A 17,852-nucleotide genomic window follows, 5' to 3' on the forward strand; every position below is an offset into this window, starting at 1 on the left:
CAGATAGGTACAAAACAACGTTAACTGTACCTTTCGGGCAATATGAATGGAATGTGATGTCATTCGGACTGAAGAATGCCCCTTCAGAATTTCAAAAAATTATGAATGATATTTTTAATCCCTATTCAAAATTTGTCATTGTCTACATAGATGATGTTTTAATCTTTTCCCAAAACATTGACCAACACTTCAAACATCTCCAGACTTTCATCCATATCATCAAACAGAATGAGTTGGCAGTCTCCAAATCAAAAATCAATCTTTTTCAAACTCGAATTCGATTACTTGGTCACAATATATATCAAGGTACAAACATTCCATTAGAAAGGTCAATAGAGTTTGCTAACAAATATCCCAGCCAAATCTTAGACAAGACCCATTTACAAAGATTTCTAGGTTGTCTAACTTATGTAGGAGAATTTGTCCCCTATTTAAACAATATTGTCAAACCATTGCATGATAGGCCGAAGAAAAATCTGCCTCCTTGGTCTGATCTCCATACACAAACAGTTAAAGAAATCAAACTCAAAGTCCACTCTATAAAATGTCTGTATCTTCCGATTCCTCAGGCATTTAAAATTGTCGAAATCGATGCATCAGACATAGGTTATGGTGGCATCCTCAAACAAAGAGTACATGGTCAAGATCATGTCATTGCATATACATCAAAACATTGGAATCCTGCACAATTAAAATATTCAACTGTTAAAAAGAAAGTTTTAGCAATTGTTTTGTGCATTTCCAAATTTCAATCTGATTTACTAAATCAAAATTTTTTAATAAGGGTTGATTGCAAGTCAGCCAAAGACATTCTTCAAAAAGATGTTAAAAATCTTGCATCAAAATAAATTTTTGCCAGATGACAAGCAATCTTAAGTGTCTTTGATTTTGAAATAGAATACATCAAGGGCACCTCAAATTCTCTACCTGACCACCTCACGCGTGAATTTTTACAGAAAAATACTGATGCCTCCTAAGGTGTCAAGCTCCTCCAGGAGAGGAAGAAGATCGGGTAGTAAAGAAAAAGAAGTTCTCTTAGCTCTACCAGAGCCAATAATCAAGAAGACAACTTCATCATCCTCTGGGTCACCTACCCAGACTGGGTCATCAACCCAGAAAACAAAAATTGAAAGATCATTGACCCAAATAGCTACCATTAAACCTGACTCATCTACTTAGGACTCCCCCAAAACCAATAACAGCAAAACAAACCGTGGCTGACTACGCCTGGTCAATTCAAACCCTTTAGGCTTTAGAAGACATAGGCCTTACCAAAATCCCAAAATTAGCCCAAAAAAACTGGGCAGAAATGGCCTCAGAATCAGACGATGATTATGAAACAGATCTCCATAAACAAATTCAAAAAACCAAACAAACCAAGACAGTTTGTAACCCAAAAGAAAAACGAACGTTGGCTCAACAAGATCCAACACCAAAACCCACCAACAACTATATCCCAAAAAATAAATTTTTTAATGTCCTCCAAATGGAACCAAAATATTGGGACAAAAATCCCTTCAAAGCAACCGCCAAAATCTTCCCTCAAGGATTCCACTATAGGCCAACAGCCCTCAATAAAACCAGAAAGTTCTATGAATTTATTCTAGTAGATACAAATTCAGTATCCATCAAACATTTCAAAGACTCAAAAGATCCAAGCTTAAATACTCATTCCACAATCCAAATTTTGAAAGTAATGTAGCCACGACATTACGGGACTAATCTTAACCAACCCAAAAAGTTTTCTGAACCTTTTGACCCAGCAAGATACTTATTGGGACTATATTGATGGCTGAACCAATGTGTTTTGGCATCAGAACAATAAATTCAAGCATTCGTGGTTGATTTATTTCAAAAATAACACTGTATACAATTTTCCAAACTAATTTTTCCAATTGTGGACTTATTTTGATCCAATCCCACAAATCTTTCCAAAAGAAGTCCAACAAGGATTTCAACAGTTCAATAGATTGTTCAACAACCAGGAATCAAGAATTCCAGCCGATCTAATGTATTTTTCCACCTTTGCTTTGTCATGGATCTTTTCATGGCAATACAGGTATGGGAAAACTGAAAACAACAAGCAATATTCACCTTTGCAGAAACATGCTTTTGTAAAATGGTGGACACAATTTGATACCTCAAAGGTTGCTCCAGACCAAGTTATGAACTGGTTCCAGAGTCACCCCGAATTTCTCAAACCTACTGATCCAGAAACATCATTATTTCTGAATCAGAAATCTCAGCTTGCGGCGTTCTTGGTCAGTTCAAAATTCAAAGAAAACCTTGCCTAGAACCTTAAGAAAGTTCTCCAGCTACTTCAACAAGAAGAAGAGGAGGAATCTTCAAAGAAGGATGTTGAATCTTCAGAAGACATTGATGACCAAGATGATGATCCTTTCTACCAGAATGAGGATGATTGTTTTGGCATCTCATTAGAAGATGATTAATTAGTTTTGGTTGTTGTTAATTAATTTGTAATTTTGGACAATACTACCTGTCCTGTAGCAAATAAGTCCCGATCAAAACTAATTGTTCTGTAACAAACAGTCAAATAGTTCCGGTCAAAACTACCGACAATTACCGGTCAAAGAATTTTGGCTATAAGGAATCCTCAATCATATTGTGAGGCACCCTTTCATTTGGTCATTTTTTTTCAGGTTTCTGAGAAGAGGTGCTCTGAAAGAACAACTTTTGTAAACGCTTCTTTCAAGTTTCAATAAATTTCTATTTTCCATCCCTCTTCTCTCTTTTTACCGATCCTGTGTGGTTCTGTCGCCGCTTCGATTTCTTTGTTTATGAAAACCTGAAATTTGTAAACCGGTCTCTGATGTGCCTTTGATATGTGTTTTTAAAAGTTTATATTTTGATTTCCGTTTTATCATATTGCATTCTTACTTTCTATTTGTCCATTTGGTCCTACGCCACTGATCTATGGTGTGTGTGTGTATATATATATATATATATATATATATATATATATATATATATATATATATATATATATATATATATATATATATATACCCCTGTTCTGACTGGGACCCCTAAAATGTCAATACGGCCCTAGATCTCAAACTATTATAAGCTGTAAGAAAACATGATTTGATAAACCTCAAATAAATAACTTAACCCGATGGCAAAATAACAATAACATCAACATTTCACTGTAAAAAACAACTGAATAAAAAAAAACCCAATTCTGACAAACAATTTAGTTCCCCGACGTCCAAATGCTGCATCAAAATTGCACTAATGGATAGCGAGGGGAACACAGATATCGGCTTCAATTAAGAATGTCGCCAAACACATTGGAATAAGTGCAAGCAAAAATCTCAAGAAAGAGAAAGCCTTTCAAAAATTAACCCCAATTCATTACAATATTTAAAAATTAAATAAAAAAGCCAAACTTTCAAAACCAAATAAATGAATAAATTAAAAAACTGGAAGAAAAAAACAGTGCATAACTCGGTTCCTTAGATGATTGTGATCATACCCGAAAATCATTACAGGTCTGAAGGCTCATCACAGTTGAAAATAGCGCAGCCCTATCTACCAGAAAATGCAAAACCACAACAAAGTATCGCCAATCTTAAAAAACAAATATTCCCTCCATTTGAGTATTGTTGGGCCTACCAAGTGTACAACAGAAAATAAGCACATCATCAGCATGGAAAATTTATTCTCATCCACAGCATTGTTTGCTGTGTAGGAAGGTGTCCTAAGATTTTTCCAAATTCATCACATGACGTAGCAATGAGAATAAAAACTTCTAAGCAAATAATCATGTTACACTAATCATTAATCAACATATGTCAATCATAGTAGTTAATAGTGGATCTCCAAAAATGCTATGGCAGTATAGCAGTAGCAGAATGATGACGACTACTTAGATCCCCTATGTTGGTGGTGGCTGAACGAGCTGAGAGGGTTGATGGATCAGTGGGTGAAGACATTCTCAGTGCGGGTTGAAATAAAAAGAAGGAAAGGGATGTTGAAGGAATAATGAAGGTTGCTGGAAGTGGAACAGTTGCAGGTGGCCGGAACAGTAATCAGAGCGCCATTGGAATGCCACCAGAAAAGCTACCACTCAAACTGGAGTAGGGTTTAGAGAGGGCGGTAGTAATGGGCGGAAGAGAGTGGAGGCAAGGCAAAATGTTGAGACTGAATGTGGAGGGAGTTTCCAAATCGTGGTGTTATGTTTCTCCAATACGTGAAACACTGCATTTGATATCCAAAAACTGATCGGCAATGGTGTTATGTTTCTCCAATACGTGAAATACTGCATTTCATATCCAAAAACTGATCGGCAATGGTGAGACAAGTGGGACACATTGGAGTCAACCAAAAAATTTTAGGTAGAACCGAATCTAAATGTTGGCTAGGTAAGGATCCTGTAGTAAGAGGTTATAGCAAAACATGAAAACCTATCGAACGGGCCAAGTTGATAAAAAAATAATAAGAAAAAAACAAACATTGTAACTCAGATAAGTGTTGGATTATATATTCAAAAAAAGATAAGTAATTTCAGAAGCAAAGAAATCATTTACCATAACTCATAATAACTCATAAAGTGTTGGATTATATATTCAGCTTCATCCCAACCCACCAAAATCTCAAACCAACATAGATCTCAAACTATTATAAGCAGTAAGAAAACACGATCTTATAAACCTCAAATAAATAACTCAACCCGATGGCAACATATCAATAACATCAACATTTCGTGGTAAAAATTAACTCAAAAATAAATAATAAAAAAACAATTCTGACATAAGCAATTTAGTTCCCCAACGTCCAAATGCTGCATGAAAATTGCACCAATGGATTGTTAAAAAGTGCAAGCAAAAATCTCAAAGAAAGCTGAAGCCTTTCAACCATTAGCCCCAATCACAAAAAATATTAAAATTTAAACAAGAACCAAAGTTTCAAAACCCAAATCTAAAGAAAAAATTAAAAAAAAAAACAGGAAATAAACTGGATAACTCAGTCCCTTAGATGTTCATTAATGATCGTGATCATACCCGCAAATCATTACAGGTCTGGAGGCTCATCAAAGTTGAAAATAGCGTAACCCCACTAACTCAATCAACCAGAAAAAAGCAAAACCCAAAACATAATATCACCAATTTTGTTGGGCCTACTAAGAGTGGAACAGAAACAAAGCACATCATCAGCATGGAAAATTTATTCTCATCCACAGCAATGTTTGCTGTGTAGGAAGGTGTCCTAAGATTTTTCCAAATTCATCACATGATGTTAGCAACGGGAATAAAGGGAGCTTCTAAGCAAATAATAATACGTCGATCCACTAATCATATTAAATCAACATACGTCAATCCACTAATCAATCTATGTCAATGGGTCAATTAACAAAAGCTAATGCTTGTGTGTAAGCACAAATGCTTCAAGCACTTTCCCTAATGGAAGATACAAAAATGTGGCAGTAAAACTAAATGAGATAACCTAACCCATACAAAAAATGGTTATATTTCCAGAACATGAAAACCTACCTAACAGGCCCAATTGAAAAATAATAGTGAAAATAGTTACTCAAAAACAGGTGTAGATTCAGAAGCATAGAAATTGTTTACCATCACTCATAATAACTCAGATCAAGTGTTGGATTATATATTCAGCTTCATCATAACCCACCAAAATCTCAAAACAACATCATAAATAAACTATTATAAGTAGTAAGAAAACATGATCTAACCCCAAATAAATGACTCAACCCAATGGAATGAAAGCAATAACATCAATATTTCATAGTAAATACCTCAAAATGAAAAACCAAATTTCTGACAAACAAAAAAGAGTGATTAAGTTCCCCGACATCCAAATGCTGCATCAAAATTGCAACAACGGATAGCGAGGAGGAACACATATCGGGGCTTCAATTAAGCATCACCAAACACAGTGGAAAAAGTGCAAGCTAAAATCTCAAAGAAAGCTGAAGCCTTTCAAACACTAACCCCAATTCAAAAGAACATATTGTAAAAATTAAACAAAAACCAAACTTTCAAAACCAAAATGTAAAAGAAAAAATAGAAAACTGGAAAAGAAAAAAAACACTGGATAACTCAGTCCCTTAGATGTTCATTAATGATTGCGATCATAGCCGCAAATCATTACAGGTCTATTGGCTCATCACAGTTGAAAATAATCGTAACTCAATCAACCAGAAAATGCAAACCCACAACAAACAAATGACATCTTAAAGAGAAAATTAGATTTAGTTGCTCCTGTGTTCTCCCAAAACCAAAGGGATTGTGGAAGAGATAAAAAAAGACCAACACAAATCGCTATTGCTTCAAGGGAACGAATCAAATGGGAATCAAGTTAATCCACATCGACCAGATAGCGAAGCATAATGTGAAAGCAAAATTCGAAAGTGAAACAGAGACTAAGGAATCATAAACCCTAATTTTGTATGACTAATGCCCTTTTCTGGAACTCTTCCAGGGGGAGGCCCACCAATCTTACGAACTGGCCAATTTTAAGGTTTGATGAATGTTGTTGTAAGCATGCTTCCACAAATTGAACAAACATCAGCAATGTGATAATCATATCAAGTGTGCAACCTATCATACAGAAGATATGCAGCTCCATGTACAAGCAGTTGTGGCGTTCCATTTCTCCAAATTGAACTCCCCTGCCACACTTTCTTGCAGCTCCTTTTATTTACTGTCAGGTGATAATATTTAGATAGGCAGAAGGAATATAACCCTTTATTGCAATTAAGGAGGAAAAGTGAATAAAAATACCAAGCAATCTACTCATCCACAAGAGTCGATATTGGAACAGTTGTTTATCAAAATGTCTTTGAATTAATTGTCTGCAGAAAGCAATTAAAAAGAACAAAGAACATAAGTTCTACTGTTCCATTCCCGCCAGCATAAAAACCCTAACAATTTATTGAGTTTAAATTTGATATACACAATGAACCTCCCTAAACAAAATAAGTAAAATATTATTTCAAATTTCAGAGCAAGTACTACCCTATGTTCTAAAAAAGATAAATTGAAAAAACGGATTGTAATGTTCGTCTCATGGCCAGTCCCAAATGGTAAAGGCGGCGACACCGCTTCACAAGGCAATGGAATATGAGACTGCTCCGGCGGAGGTGCCACCTGTGAGGGCGGTGCCGTCGACGCCGGGAGCATTGATTTATGACGGTTACTTGAGAAATATGCAAACACCGTAATGAGTTTGCTCTCCACAAAGCATGAGACTCCTTCTCAGAAATCTCTCGTCAATACAACTTAACTACTAAATTTAAAAAAAAAAAAAAAAGAAAAAACAGAATTCAATAATTCAATAATAAAAAATAATAACGAAATAGCAAATTCTGCTCAGCAACAGAATTGTCATTCTCATTGATTTGAAAATCTCTGAAGTCTGAGATGTGAATTTGATTCTAATTCGCCACTGCAGAACCGCAAAAACCAAAATCAAAACCTAAAAAGATAACCAACCAAAATCAATAGGGAAGGACTTGCTTCGAACAGTGTCATCTAACAACACTATCACAACCACTATCTAGAAAGCCAAAACAGAAAATATGGAGAAGTATCATTTTTGCTGGTGGCTTTATAGGAAGTCAAAACAGAGTAAGAAGCAAGTTAAGAGAACAAACAATCGCAAGGTCTAGGACAAGGAGGAATGAAGACTTGAAGAGGTGGCGCCGCAACTGGAGAATGAAAGGAGAGAAAGAAAACCCTAATGCTAAGAGTAAGGCAACGTGTTTTTTCAGCTTTGTTTCTCTAGGGTAGAAGATAACTTTATAGTGAAAGAAGAGAGTTTTGACTGTTTTTTAAATAAAGTTAAATTACTCATTGTGTTAGTTTTCCTATTTGTTTAGTCCTATAGAATTTTTTTAGTTCCATCATTTATATTTTAATTTTTGTGGTGTCTTAAAATTAAAATACAAATTATGAGAATTAAAAAAATTACTTTTAAATTACATAAATAGACAGATAATTAAGAATATAGAGACTAAAAAATCATTTTAAAACTATAAAAATTAAAAAATATAAATAATAAAACTATAAAGATTAAATAAGTAATTAAACCTTTAAATAATTAATGATTTAAAAGTATTAATATTTAAGCTTAATGGGACAGGCCCGTTAGAGTTAGTGAGAGAAGAGGGTTTTAAATTAGGGTTAAGCAATTTATAATGTATTTTGTATTATGAAATATTCAAATTCGTAATTATATAGAATTTGTATGGAGGAATGTATTAAGTCATTTCCTAGAAGTAGTGAGAGAAGAGGAGCTTTACTTTAAGGAGGATTTTGTGTTTTTTTATTTAGTAGTTATTCTTGTAATTTTTTAGAAATTTATTATTTTATAGTTGGTTGTATTCATCCCCAACGGACAACATATTTGAATCCTAATTCTTCTGCTAACGCCTGAAGCCTACCACAATTCGACCGTTGCAACCCTTTTTGCTCACATGGTCACTATATCTTCCACCATTTTCATATACTTCTTCCAATGCTCAAACTTCTTGTTCCAATCAACACACGTTTTCCTTGTTCCGTGGTGGCACACACTATAATCTCATGGAAAAGGAAAACATGCTCAAAACGCCTCCAAAAGTTCCAATTCAACCACAAACACCCGAACCTGAATGCAAAACACCAGCTCCAGTTCAACAACAAGACCCCAATGATCATAATAACTCCTCAAATGAATTGCACAAACCTGTTACCCCAAATCGTCTTAGAGTCCCCAAGGCTTTCAAATACCCAGAAAGGTAATATTATCCTTTTATATATTAAGAGCAAATAATGTCTACAATTTTTCACTAATCGATTGAAATCTATTAAAGATTACAATTTTTGTAAGTCATACTTCTTATTTAATAAACCATACATAATATGATTTTTAATTATTTGACGGTCGAAGTTTTCACATAAACAACATTGAAATTAAACTCATCATATATGTGAATGATGTCAAATATATTCATATGTAGTGGTTTTATGAAATTTTAAGGACAAAACATGCAGATTAGTTGATAATTGGGTCAGTGATGTCAATATGTGAGATCTTAAATCTTAAAGTGTGTTTTTTTAATTTTATCAGATATACAAGCCCAACTGATTTGATAATGTCTCCAGTAACCAAAGGCCTTCTTGCCAGAACTAGAAGGGGTGGCGGTGCAGTGTTACCACCTGGTGGTAAAAATCAACCAAAGGTACACCAGTGAGGCAATAACATATTGTTCTGCATTTACTTTTTTCTAGCTATGCTACTTAATTTACTCTTTTGGGGTGGCCTTCAATTTTCAGTGTGGTATAATAATATAACAGTGCTCTATTGCAGATTCTAGACATGCCCTTGAAGGATGTTGGTCCTATCCAGAACAAGCTTCCAATGCTGATTGACGAGAAGATCAACTCAGCTTGAGTGAGGGATTCAAAGGACTTTTGCTCAACATGATTTTTTTTTGTTCAACATGATGATAATTCATGTGCCAGTGGTTCAAAGGGAGTTTAAAGATGATGTAACGATATATACATATCAGAGAGAGAGAGAGAGAGTTATCTCTTTGTTCCCATATTAAAGAACTGTCAGTTCTGTGATTATAAGCTTGTGTCAGGTCTCTGAAGTTTGTGATGCTCAATTTTCTTCTCAAGATAACCTTTTGTAGCAATAATGTGTCTGTGTTCTATAAATAATTAGTGTTCAATAAATACATGTTGCAAAATTTTAAAGAAACATTTATATGCCCATTATTTGATTGAACGATTTGATAGAATGAGGATAAAAAAAACCTTGACATTAAATTAAATTATTTAACATGTTTGTGCCCAACAGAAGAAAATGTTGTAACAAAGTAAAACATACATTGTTACTAAAGGGGTAATTTGTTTCACAAATAGTTTTTTTAATTTTGAGAATATTTTTCCTAGGAATATAACATACCGATATTATTTCTTGGTATTATTAAAATTGGTTGGAATTATTTTTTATATTCCCAAACATCATTAAATTGTGTTTTTCCTTAAAAAAATGTGTTTGATTGAGTTATTTTTTTTCTAAGAGTATGCACAATAATTACTAAAACATTTGAGTTACAAAAATTTTTGTTACACCCCATGTTTTGTAGTAAAAATGACTATTGTTAAGAAATCGGTGGTCAACAATTGCTCTATTAAAAAAAGAGTATTGGAAAGAAATGAAAAATTATTTTAAAATGTAAAAATGAAATTGGCGACAAATCAAATTGAGAAAACATTAATTGGATAAGAATGAAATTTGTTGGGTTGAAAAAGATTTTTTTTATTACCTAGTAAGAAATGTTGGATAATTTTTACCACTTCTATATTTCCTATAATAACTAAATCGATTGTGTTTATTTTTCTAAAAAAATAAACTAAATAGTTCAAGAAACAAATGTCCATGAAAATGTAGTTTGGTTTTGAGTATGCAAAGAAGTGCATGATTTGTCACAATAAGTTCAGGTATTACAATACTAGCGAAAGTCTCCCGGAGGTAAATTTGGTATGGAGGGTTTCTATCAAACTTAAACTTTAAAGTATAGAGACTAAAATAGAAAGAAAAGTAAATTATAATAATTAAAAGTATATTTAAATATTTAATATTAAAAAGATATATCTTAAGTAGAGTGCGTGAGTATTATAAATTTTTTGTTATTGTATTTAATTCCTATAAATAAAAAAAATTATATTATTCCTTTCTCGTGTAAAATTTTCTGAACCATACCTCTTTTTGACTATTTTTTTCATTGAGTAAACAATTTTTTTATATGAAAAAATTATATATCTTATGAGGGTGCTGCTCTAGCATTAAATTAACATGTGTTGTGTCCGTTACAACAAGAGAATGGTAGGTCATAATTAACCAAGCTAACATTGCACAAATGAAATGGCTAATGGAACTATCACTCCAAACGAACTTCATACCATTGGATTGAGCCAACATCTCCATCAATTTCAAGTTCACAAACGGATCTCACTAGGAAAGAAACAGCATCATCAATGTTCTCATATCTTGAAAGATCAGGGGGAAGAACCTTGCCAGGCCAATTTTCCAACAACTCTTTCAACGTTGCCTTTAACTCTTCCTCAGAAACAAATCTCTCATCCTGCCCTGGTTCTAGTAGCACATACGTTTCAGTTCTCTCATTTGCCCTTCTTCTCCGCCTCAATGCAAAAACCTATCATAGCAAATGCATGTTCATTGTTACAACAAAAAGCAGATAATGTACTTGGATTCACTATATGAATTTAATTAGAATGCATGGATTTTCTTTCAGCTAATCATAGATAGTGATATATAATAAGATTATTTATTTTTGTAACAATTATTTTAAAAGTCATATCTAAGTTAGTTTATAATTAGTTGATAATATACCAAAAAATAATTAGTCTGAAGGATACTGAACTCAATCTCCTTAAATAGGATTTTGAATTGAAATCTTGTAGATAGGAAAAACGTGATTGGGAAAAGAGAATTCCACTAAAGGTGGTCTGTCAGATTCTCTGGAAAAAATTAGTCCGTAGATACTCCATACGAATAACATGGTAACAAAAAAAACAAATAGTTGATAATATAAATCTTTACACTAACAGATTATAAAAATTAAACTCCTACTATATAGTTTAACATGTTTGTAAGGCTACTACATTGGATATCCTCTTAAATTGAAGCATTCAACCCATATAACATTTCATAGGACTTGGGAACTTTGTACCGAGAATTCATTTTTTGAATAAATGGGCCAATGAGCAACATATATTTCTGCAAATCATAGTTGTTGTAGCTAAGAATTCACAATAACACTAAGATTTTAGAGCATAGTGCATAGATGTACCTTAGTTTTACTTCTGCAATCACCTGTAACTCGAGGCAGTCTCTGATGGATTGAAGAACTAAAACATTTAACTATGCCTGGTGATGTTATATAGACTAAGCGATTCTGAATATAGTAACTTTCTGCAGCTGCAAATGATCAGAAAACTAACACAGTAAACAGAAGACCATGGTTTTTCTACATAAGGCTACATATACCTTTAATTTTAGTGCATGTTTGGTATCACATTTTTTTAAGGGAAATAAACGTTTATTCTTCACATGCTGGTAAAATAACAAGCAATTATTTCTCTAAAACAAGAAGAACAAAATAAACGCTTAGATTACTCATAAACTAAAATTTTCATTTGGTTCAAAAACTTAACTGCCTGTTATGGTTATGAATGAATCATGTAAATGCTCTCAAAACTGCAACTTCTTAGCATAATCATTAGCAACAAGAAGGGAACAAGTGTTCTCTTTCAGTTGCAAACATGTCAACCTGTTTGGCATTCTGTGCTAAAAAGGTAATTTTTAAAAGGCTAATAATGATAAGGGCATAGCTTACAGATGAGGGAACGAACTCCAACATTGAAGGGCTGAGACTGCAAAACACCTACCATAGCAAATATTTTGTGCTAAGCTTCTTTCATGTTTTTGAAGCTTTATACAATCAGACCAAATACATAATCCATATAGCCTGTGCCAATTACAATCACAAACTCTAGAGATAACTTCTTTTATTCTAGTTCTCTAAGTACCCTCCATTCTTATCATATTTTCAACATTGCCCTTCTGTACATTACTTGTCCACACCCACCCTTTGTTTTTGTTGTTTTGGCTACCCTCTATTTTTGGATTTTTGGTTAAGATTTCTCAAGGCTTTGAAACACGTTTACAGAACATATGCCAAAAAAGGCAATTTTTGTTCATCAGATTTACGTATAAGAAATTAACAATAAGAATTAAATGATCAGATATAAGAACCTTCTTTGACAATTAAAAATAAGCTATATTAAGTATGAATGTATAGATAATCACCAACAAAAGATATAAAGGTATAAATTCTTCTATGTGAACGATATATGGATAGACTTTAAAATTATTAGAAATCATGCAAAGCTAATCAAAATAATATTTTGTTTTAATATAATCTTTGGTAGTTTAATGAAACATTTTCATTAGGCATTAACCATCTAAGGTCTAACGATTACCAAAATTGGTTGAGTTCTTCTGTCATCATTAATTAATCACTCTGTTACATTAGCGGAGTAGTTCCCGAGATTCTCTCCTTGCCTTTCTTTATCATCATTGCATTGTCAAACTTTTCTGTGTTTCTCCATAGACAAATTCACATACCCCCCAAAACCCAGCTTCTCCCCATGCCAGCTTCTCTCCCTTTTTCTTAAATTTTCATCTTAATTTTCTTTGTTATTTTCCATCTCCTGAATTGTGTTGCAAAACATGTTAATCTCATAATAAACCTCATCTTGCACCAATATTTTGATTGAAGGATCGTCGTAAATTGAAGCTACAGGGTTTCCAGAATTGATTCTAAAAATTTGAGTAAGTTTTATAGGTTTTCCCCAATAATTCATTTGGTGATTGTACAATAAGAAAAAGGGTATTTGTTTATTATTTTACAAGAAGATCACATGTTGTATGCCAATGATGCAAATAATCTCTTCTTATATAAGGATGCATGTAATGTGTTGTAGTTCTTATGTGCATGGCCTATATTAAAATTCTCTTAGAGAGGCAAAAGATAATCTGTTACAAGAGCTTGCTAATTCTATTACCAAAATTGTATGCAACATGGCTAGACATTCTGTCACAATTGTGGTCTAAAAGTGCTACTTGTCTTGCTTTTGTAGAGTTCCAAAATTGATGGCCTTCTTGAATTATGAGAACAAGAAAGGAAGTGGTAAGAAACTAAAAGTGCATTTTGATCTTCCTGAGGATGATGATTTTCCCAATCACAGGCATTCAAGTTCTTCAGTTTCATCTGAATCCTCATTAGATTCAGATGATACTGACAATGACAATAGCATAAACAATGTTGATTCCAAGTACGGTTTGTACGGCTCGCCTGTATGGAGCTTTCAAGGAGGGTCAGTAACTCAATCTCCTCCAGTTCAGTTTATGAATTCTCCTGGCTATGATCCAAACAGAATCCCCTCTTCTGTATTCAATAAACCTACAAGTCCTATGGAATGGAGTGTAGCCTCAAATGAATCACTATTCAGCATACAATTAGGAAACAGCAGTTTCTCAAGGGATTATGCTTTTGCATTCAACAACAAATCTGGGGAATTGCCTAGGACTAGTGATTTGCCCAACATGCCCGCAACATTGCCATCTGTTCAAGAGGTACCTGCTAAAGAAAAAAATGTGGACATGGAGAGACAGTCTGTGTCATCAGATTCATCAAGTGAAACCGCAGATTCGATTAGGGGGCATGACCATGACAAAACATCACATGAATCAGCAGGTTCAGTTGTTGACCTCAAGAAAACAGAAAATTCAGAAGAAATTGGCACTGATGAAGTAGTGTTGGACAAATATCCAGATGATCATTCTAAAGAAGCAAAGATCCCTAATGGGGAAGCCAAGAACTATGCAAGTGTTTCATACCGTTCGGTGGAAAGCAATATGAGCACACGTTCGTTTCAATTTCCTATGTGAGTTCTCATCATATCTTGCTTATATCAGTGTTTTATCATTATGCTATGACTTCCCTAAGGAGGGTGGATATTTCATGCATGCAAATTAGAAGACTAGGAATGTGTTTTTATCACACACACAAAGCTCACAATAAGAAGCATATAGCTGTCTCAAATTGCTCTGAAATATGATTGAAATCAAATAGAAATTCTTGTTTGATGGAATCTTAAGAAAGAGTAATGTGTAATACATATGCAGACTAGTTCTTCCAATTTCTGAAGAGCTTGCTAATGACTCATACTATCCAGCAGTAATCACTAACAACGTGTTGAGATTGGCGTATATACTCTCAATAAAGCTACTCTTTGTAGTTTGTAGCTTTTGGCTTGAAGTGCATTCAATAACGCATGATTGAGGTCATGGAACCAAACTTACACTGGATGTAAAATGTACTTTTTCAATAACTCATGCTATTTGTATTGATAACTTCAAAAATATCTTACTGTAGAAATTTGCCATCACTAAATTTTTTGGAAGATATTTTACAGAAATTAGATGTGCAAGTCTTTAGTCTTGTTACTTCATGTCATGACCAGCTTCTCAAGGTTTGGTTTTAGAATGTTTTCAAATCAGTTGACCATACTACCTGCATTTTGTTTGGATAGTTTTTCACATCTATCAAAAAATTTAGTCATGAACTTTAATCTTCACTAAATGTGAACGATAAATTAATAGATGTGCACTAATCATTTCAACTTCATTTATCTTTCCTGTTTAGTTTTTGTTCTTCAAGTAGCACAATAGTTAATTTGATTTGTTTAGAGGGTGGGATATCCTGCTATTGACAATCATTTTCTTCTTGAATTCTTTCAGATTGACAGCAGAAGGAGGAAGAACTAGTTCGTCAACAGTAGAGTCAGAAAAGCAGGAGCAGCAGCCAGAGAAGCCACAGCAGCCTCCTAGTCCTAAAACAGAAAAAGCACCAAAGAAAAGTGGTAAAAGTTGGTGTTTCTGCTTCTCTTGTTCACCATGTTTCTAAGAGACAAAGGTCTTCATATGTTGTTGGAATGGCAATAACCAAATGACTAAAATGATGGTTACAATGGACAAAAAATGGAACTGCTGGTTACATCGGAATCATTTCCTGCATTGTGCATATCTTATCTAAAACGATAGATGAAAAGGTAGTTCCAGCTTGAAACCTTGAGCTTCCATGTGCAGATTTGGTGTAAATGGTTGAGAAGTAAATGATTTTAATGTTAAAATGATATATAGAGATCAATCTTTTTTGTCAATAACCTCAAGTGACCAATCAATCGAATATTGATATATGTAATCGATTAAACATTACTTGAAAACGACTATTATGCTAAAAAAATGAAATAGTCCAAATTCTCCCAGATATTATTGTTCTCATTAGATCATTTGTAGCTATATGCATTAAGATCCAGATATTCATAGATTTTTCTGTTTGAGAATCAAAGTAAGACAAACCAATTTGATAAACGTTGATTGATTGTGTATTTTGTTATAGTTTTATGATTATGAGTGTCATTATGTATTTGATACCTTTGAATTCCATATTCAAAGTTGAGATTGAGTCTATTTCAAGCTATCAGATGTCATAGATTGATTTGCATTTGACTTCGTAAGGTTTTGCGTAATGCTAATCATCTGACTTTCAAGTTAAATTTCTCTACTTACCTGTCCTTGAAATTGGGGAGAAAAAACTTACCTGTATTAGTGGCTTTTGTGTCCATGAATGTTTTTTTCTTATAGTTTTCCCTCAAATCTTTAATGATCCATGATCATGATCTTAAATTCAATCAACAGACGACTCTGAATTGTACTCTATGTGAAGTGTAATGTCTTTGGTTCACCTTAAATTTCAGTGAAATAATCATTATTTTTTAAAAGCTTTTACATCTCACACAAGAAACCTTTGAACTTAAAGCCTAAAAATTACACCAATTCACCTATCTGGTGTTGATATTAATTTTGGGTAAATGACCAATTTCATCTTGAGGGGTTATTTGGTTGTGAGGAGGGAAAAGAAGAGAATTGGTGGGAAGAGAAAAAAAATAGAATAAAAATATAGGTGATTTGATTGAAGAGAAATAGATGAGAATAAAATAAAAAAAATGTGAATTAAAATTAGTTGGGAAGTAATAAAATAATGAAGTTGAGTAAATGAATATTTTAACCTTTTTAAAACAGGATATTTACATCACAGAGCACTATAAGCCATTTTACCATTCACAGCTGCTTTTTTGTTACTTAACTGGTTTCGATTTTATTTTCTTTTCAACTGGTTAACTGGTTTTGATCCTATAATTCCAATGAACAGGCACAATAATAAATCCGACTATGGTCCTTATGATTGCACATAAAAGTAACATGTACTTCCAAACATAAAACTAAAAATTATGTTAGGTGCAAACCATAACTCAACTGACCATACTTGGCATTTGCAACGTTTCTGCTTCAAATAAAATATTATTATGAATCACCACCACAACCCACCATAGGTCAGCCTCAACATAGTGAGCGGTTCTAACATAAATGAAATATGAAATATGGGAAGGGAAGGGAAAAAATCCTCTGCTGCAGACTCTTCTCATGTTGCGCAATTTAGTCCCATAACCTGAGAAGAACATTACAATTTTAAAATCCAAATTGAAGCAGAACGAAAAAAGAAGCAATAGCCAAATAAAAAAGAAAGCATTGGTCATCAAAATTGACATCATGATCTCCTGTATAATAGATTTGGAAACTGAGATAATGTCAACATATCATTTATCCCTCCATATTAGACAAACAGCTGTCCATCACTCCATAATAGCAAGGAGATATAAGATTGACCCAATGGTTGGAAAAGTAAGGGAAAAGAGGTTGTGGATTCATATATCTCCATCTGTAACAAAACTAACAAATTAACATTTCTCAATAAAATAAAATAACTACATAATAGCAAAATCATGAAATTTAGCTTTGATTCACAAGTCACATAGGCTATTTTAGACAAGTTATTTCAGTTAGCTTTTAATCTTTTTTACTAGTTGGAAAGTTTGTTTGACTGTTTGGTAAATAAAGTTTTTAAGTTATTTCTTGCATTTTTAGTAGCTTTTAGCGATTTTTAAAATATCATTTTTTAAAACGTTAATTTCTAACTTCAATTCTTATATTTTATTCTCTTCTTATCCTTAAAATATTTATTCAATGTTTTTATTACATTTTTTAAATATGTTATTTTGTATTTTTTTTATCTACTTCAATAACTAATTTTATTCAACACTTATAATTTAATAAGTTAGATTAAAAACTTCATACTACTAACTTTCATTTATCAAGTAACTTTT

At 33.1% G+C, this 17,852-nt stretch overlaps 3 protein-coding genes, 1 long non-coding RNA gene, 7 other non-coding genes and 1 pseudogene across 13 annotated transcripts; 2 read left to right on the forward strand and 10 right to left on the reverse strand.

Annotated features, from left to right (window-relative positions):
- Positions 1-244: 244 nt before the first annotated feature.
- On the reverse strand, positions 245-7,764 carry LOC114398141. Of its 3 annotated transcripts, none has more exons than XR_003663512.1 (3): positions 6,768-7,764; positions 3,497-6,687; positions 245-681 (listed from the first exon to the last, which is right to left on the reverse strand). It is a non-coding gene; the product is annotated as an uncharacterized LOC114398141 (long non-coding RNA). The 3 variants fall into 3 exon arrangements; XR_003663513.1 differs by lacking the exon at positions 245-681 and having other exon boundaries at positions 3,460-6,687; positions 6,768-6,838; positions 7,640-7,764; XR_003663511.1 differs by lacking the exon at positions 245-681 and having other exon boundaries at positions 3,460-6,687.
- LOC114401088 lies at positions 3,211-3,354 on the reverse strand. Its single transcript, XR_003664201.1, has one exon. It is a non-coding gene; the product is annotated as a small nucleolar RNA snoR136 (small nucleolar RNA).
- Positions 3,463-3,536, reverse strand: LOC114400977 (annotated as a pseudogene).
- Positions 3,659-3,753, reverse strand: LOC114401076. The gene has a single exon (XR_003664190.1). It is a non-coding gene; the product is annotated as a small nucleolar RNA snoR31/Z110/Z27 (small nucleolar RNA).
- On the reverse strand, positions 4,981-5,064 carry LOC114400975. The gene has a single exon (XR_003664094.1). It is a non-coding gene; the product is annotated as a small nucleolar RNA SNORD25 (small nucleolar RNA).
- LOC114401083 lies at positions 5,566-5,654 on the reverse strand. The gene has a single exon (XR_003664196.1). It is a non-coding gene; the product is annotated as a small nucleolar RNA snoR31 (small nucleolar RNA).
- LOC114401089 lies at positions 5,820-5,963 on the reverse strand. Its single transcript, XR_003664202.1, has one exon. It is a non-coding gene; the product is annotated as a small nucleolar RNA snoR136 (small nucleolar RNA).
- Positions 6,078-6,161, reverse strand: LOC114400974. The gene has a single exon (XR_003664093.1). It is a non-coding gene; the product is annotated as a small nucleolar RNA SNORD25 (small nucleolar RNA).
- Positions 7,349-7,440, reverse strand: LOC114401067. The gene has a single exon (XR_003664182.1). It is a non-coding gene; the product is annotated as a small nucleolar RNA R64/Z200 family (small nucleolar RNA).
- A 673-nt stretch (positions 7,765-8,437) lies between the features above and the next one.
- On the forward strand, positions 8,438-9,717 carry LOC114399202. The gene is made up of 3 exons (XM_028361338.1): positions 8,438-8,764; positions 9,097-9,208; positions 9,337-9,717. Exons 1-3 carry the CDS (start codon positions 8,571-8,573, stop codon positions 9,418-9,420), a joined length of 390 nt encoding a protein of 129 aa, XP_028217139.1. The 5' UTR covers positions 8,438-8,570; the 3' UTR covers positions 9,421-9,717.
- A 1,078-nt stretch (positions 9,718-10,795) lies between these two features.
- Positions 10,796-12,529, reverse strand: LOC114399201 (protein CHLORORESPIRATORY REDUCTION 7, chloroplastic). Its single transcript, XM_028361337.1, has 3 exons — positions 12,398-12,529; positions 11,852-11,979; positions 10,796-11,194 (listed from the first exon to the last, which is right to left on the reverse strand). The coding sequence occupies exons 1-3, from the start codon at positions 12,450-12,452 to the stop codon at positions 10,919-10,921; spliced, it is 459 nt and encodes a 152-aa protein (XP_028217138.1). The 5' UTR covers positions 12,453-12,529; the 3' UTR covers positions 10,796-10,918.
- A 1,185-nt stretch (positions 12,530-13,714) lies between these two features.
- Positions 13,715-15,532, forward strand: LOC114400438. The gene is made up of 3 exons (XM_028362878.1): positions 13,715-14,510; positions 14,752-14,832; positions 15,367-15,532. The coding sequence occupies exons 1-3, from the start codon at positions 13,717-13,719 to the stop codon at positions 15,530-15,532; spliced, it is 1,041 nt and encodes a 346-aa protein (XP_028218679.1). The 5' UTR covers positions 13,715-13,716.
- The last annotated feature ends 2,320 nt before the right edge of the window (positions 15,533-17,852 follow it).

This window comes from Glycine soja, chromosome 19 (assembly GCF_004193775.1).
Source record: "Glycine soja cultivar W05 chromosome 19, ASM419377v2, whole genome shotgun sequence".
Lineage (NCBI taxonomy): Eukaryota > Viridiplantae > Streptophyta > Magnoliopsida > Fabales > Fabaceae > Glycine > Glycine soja.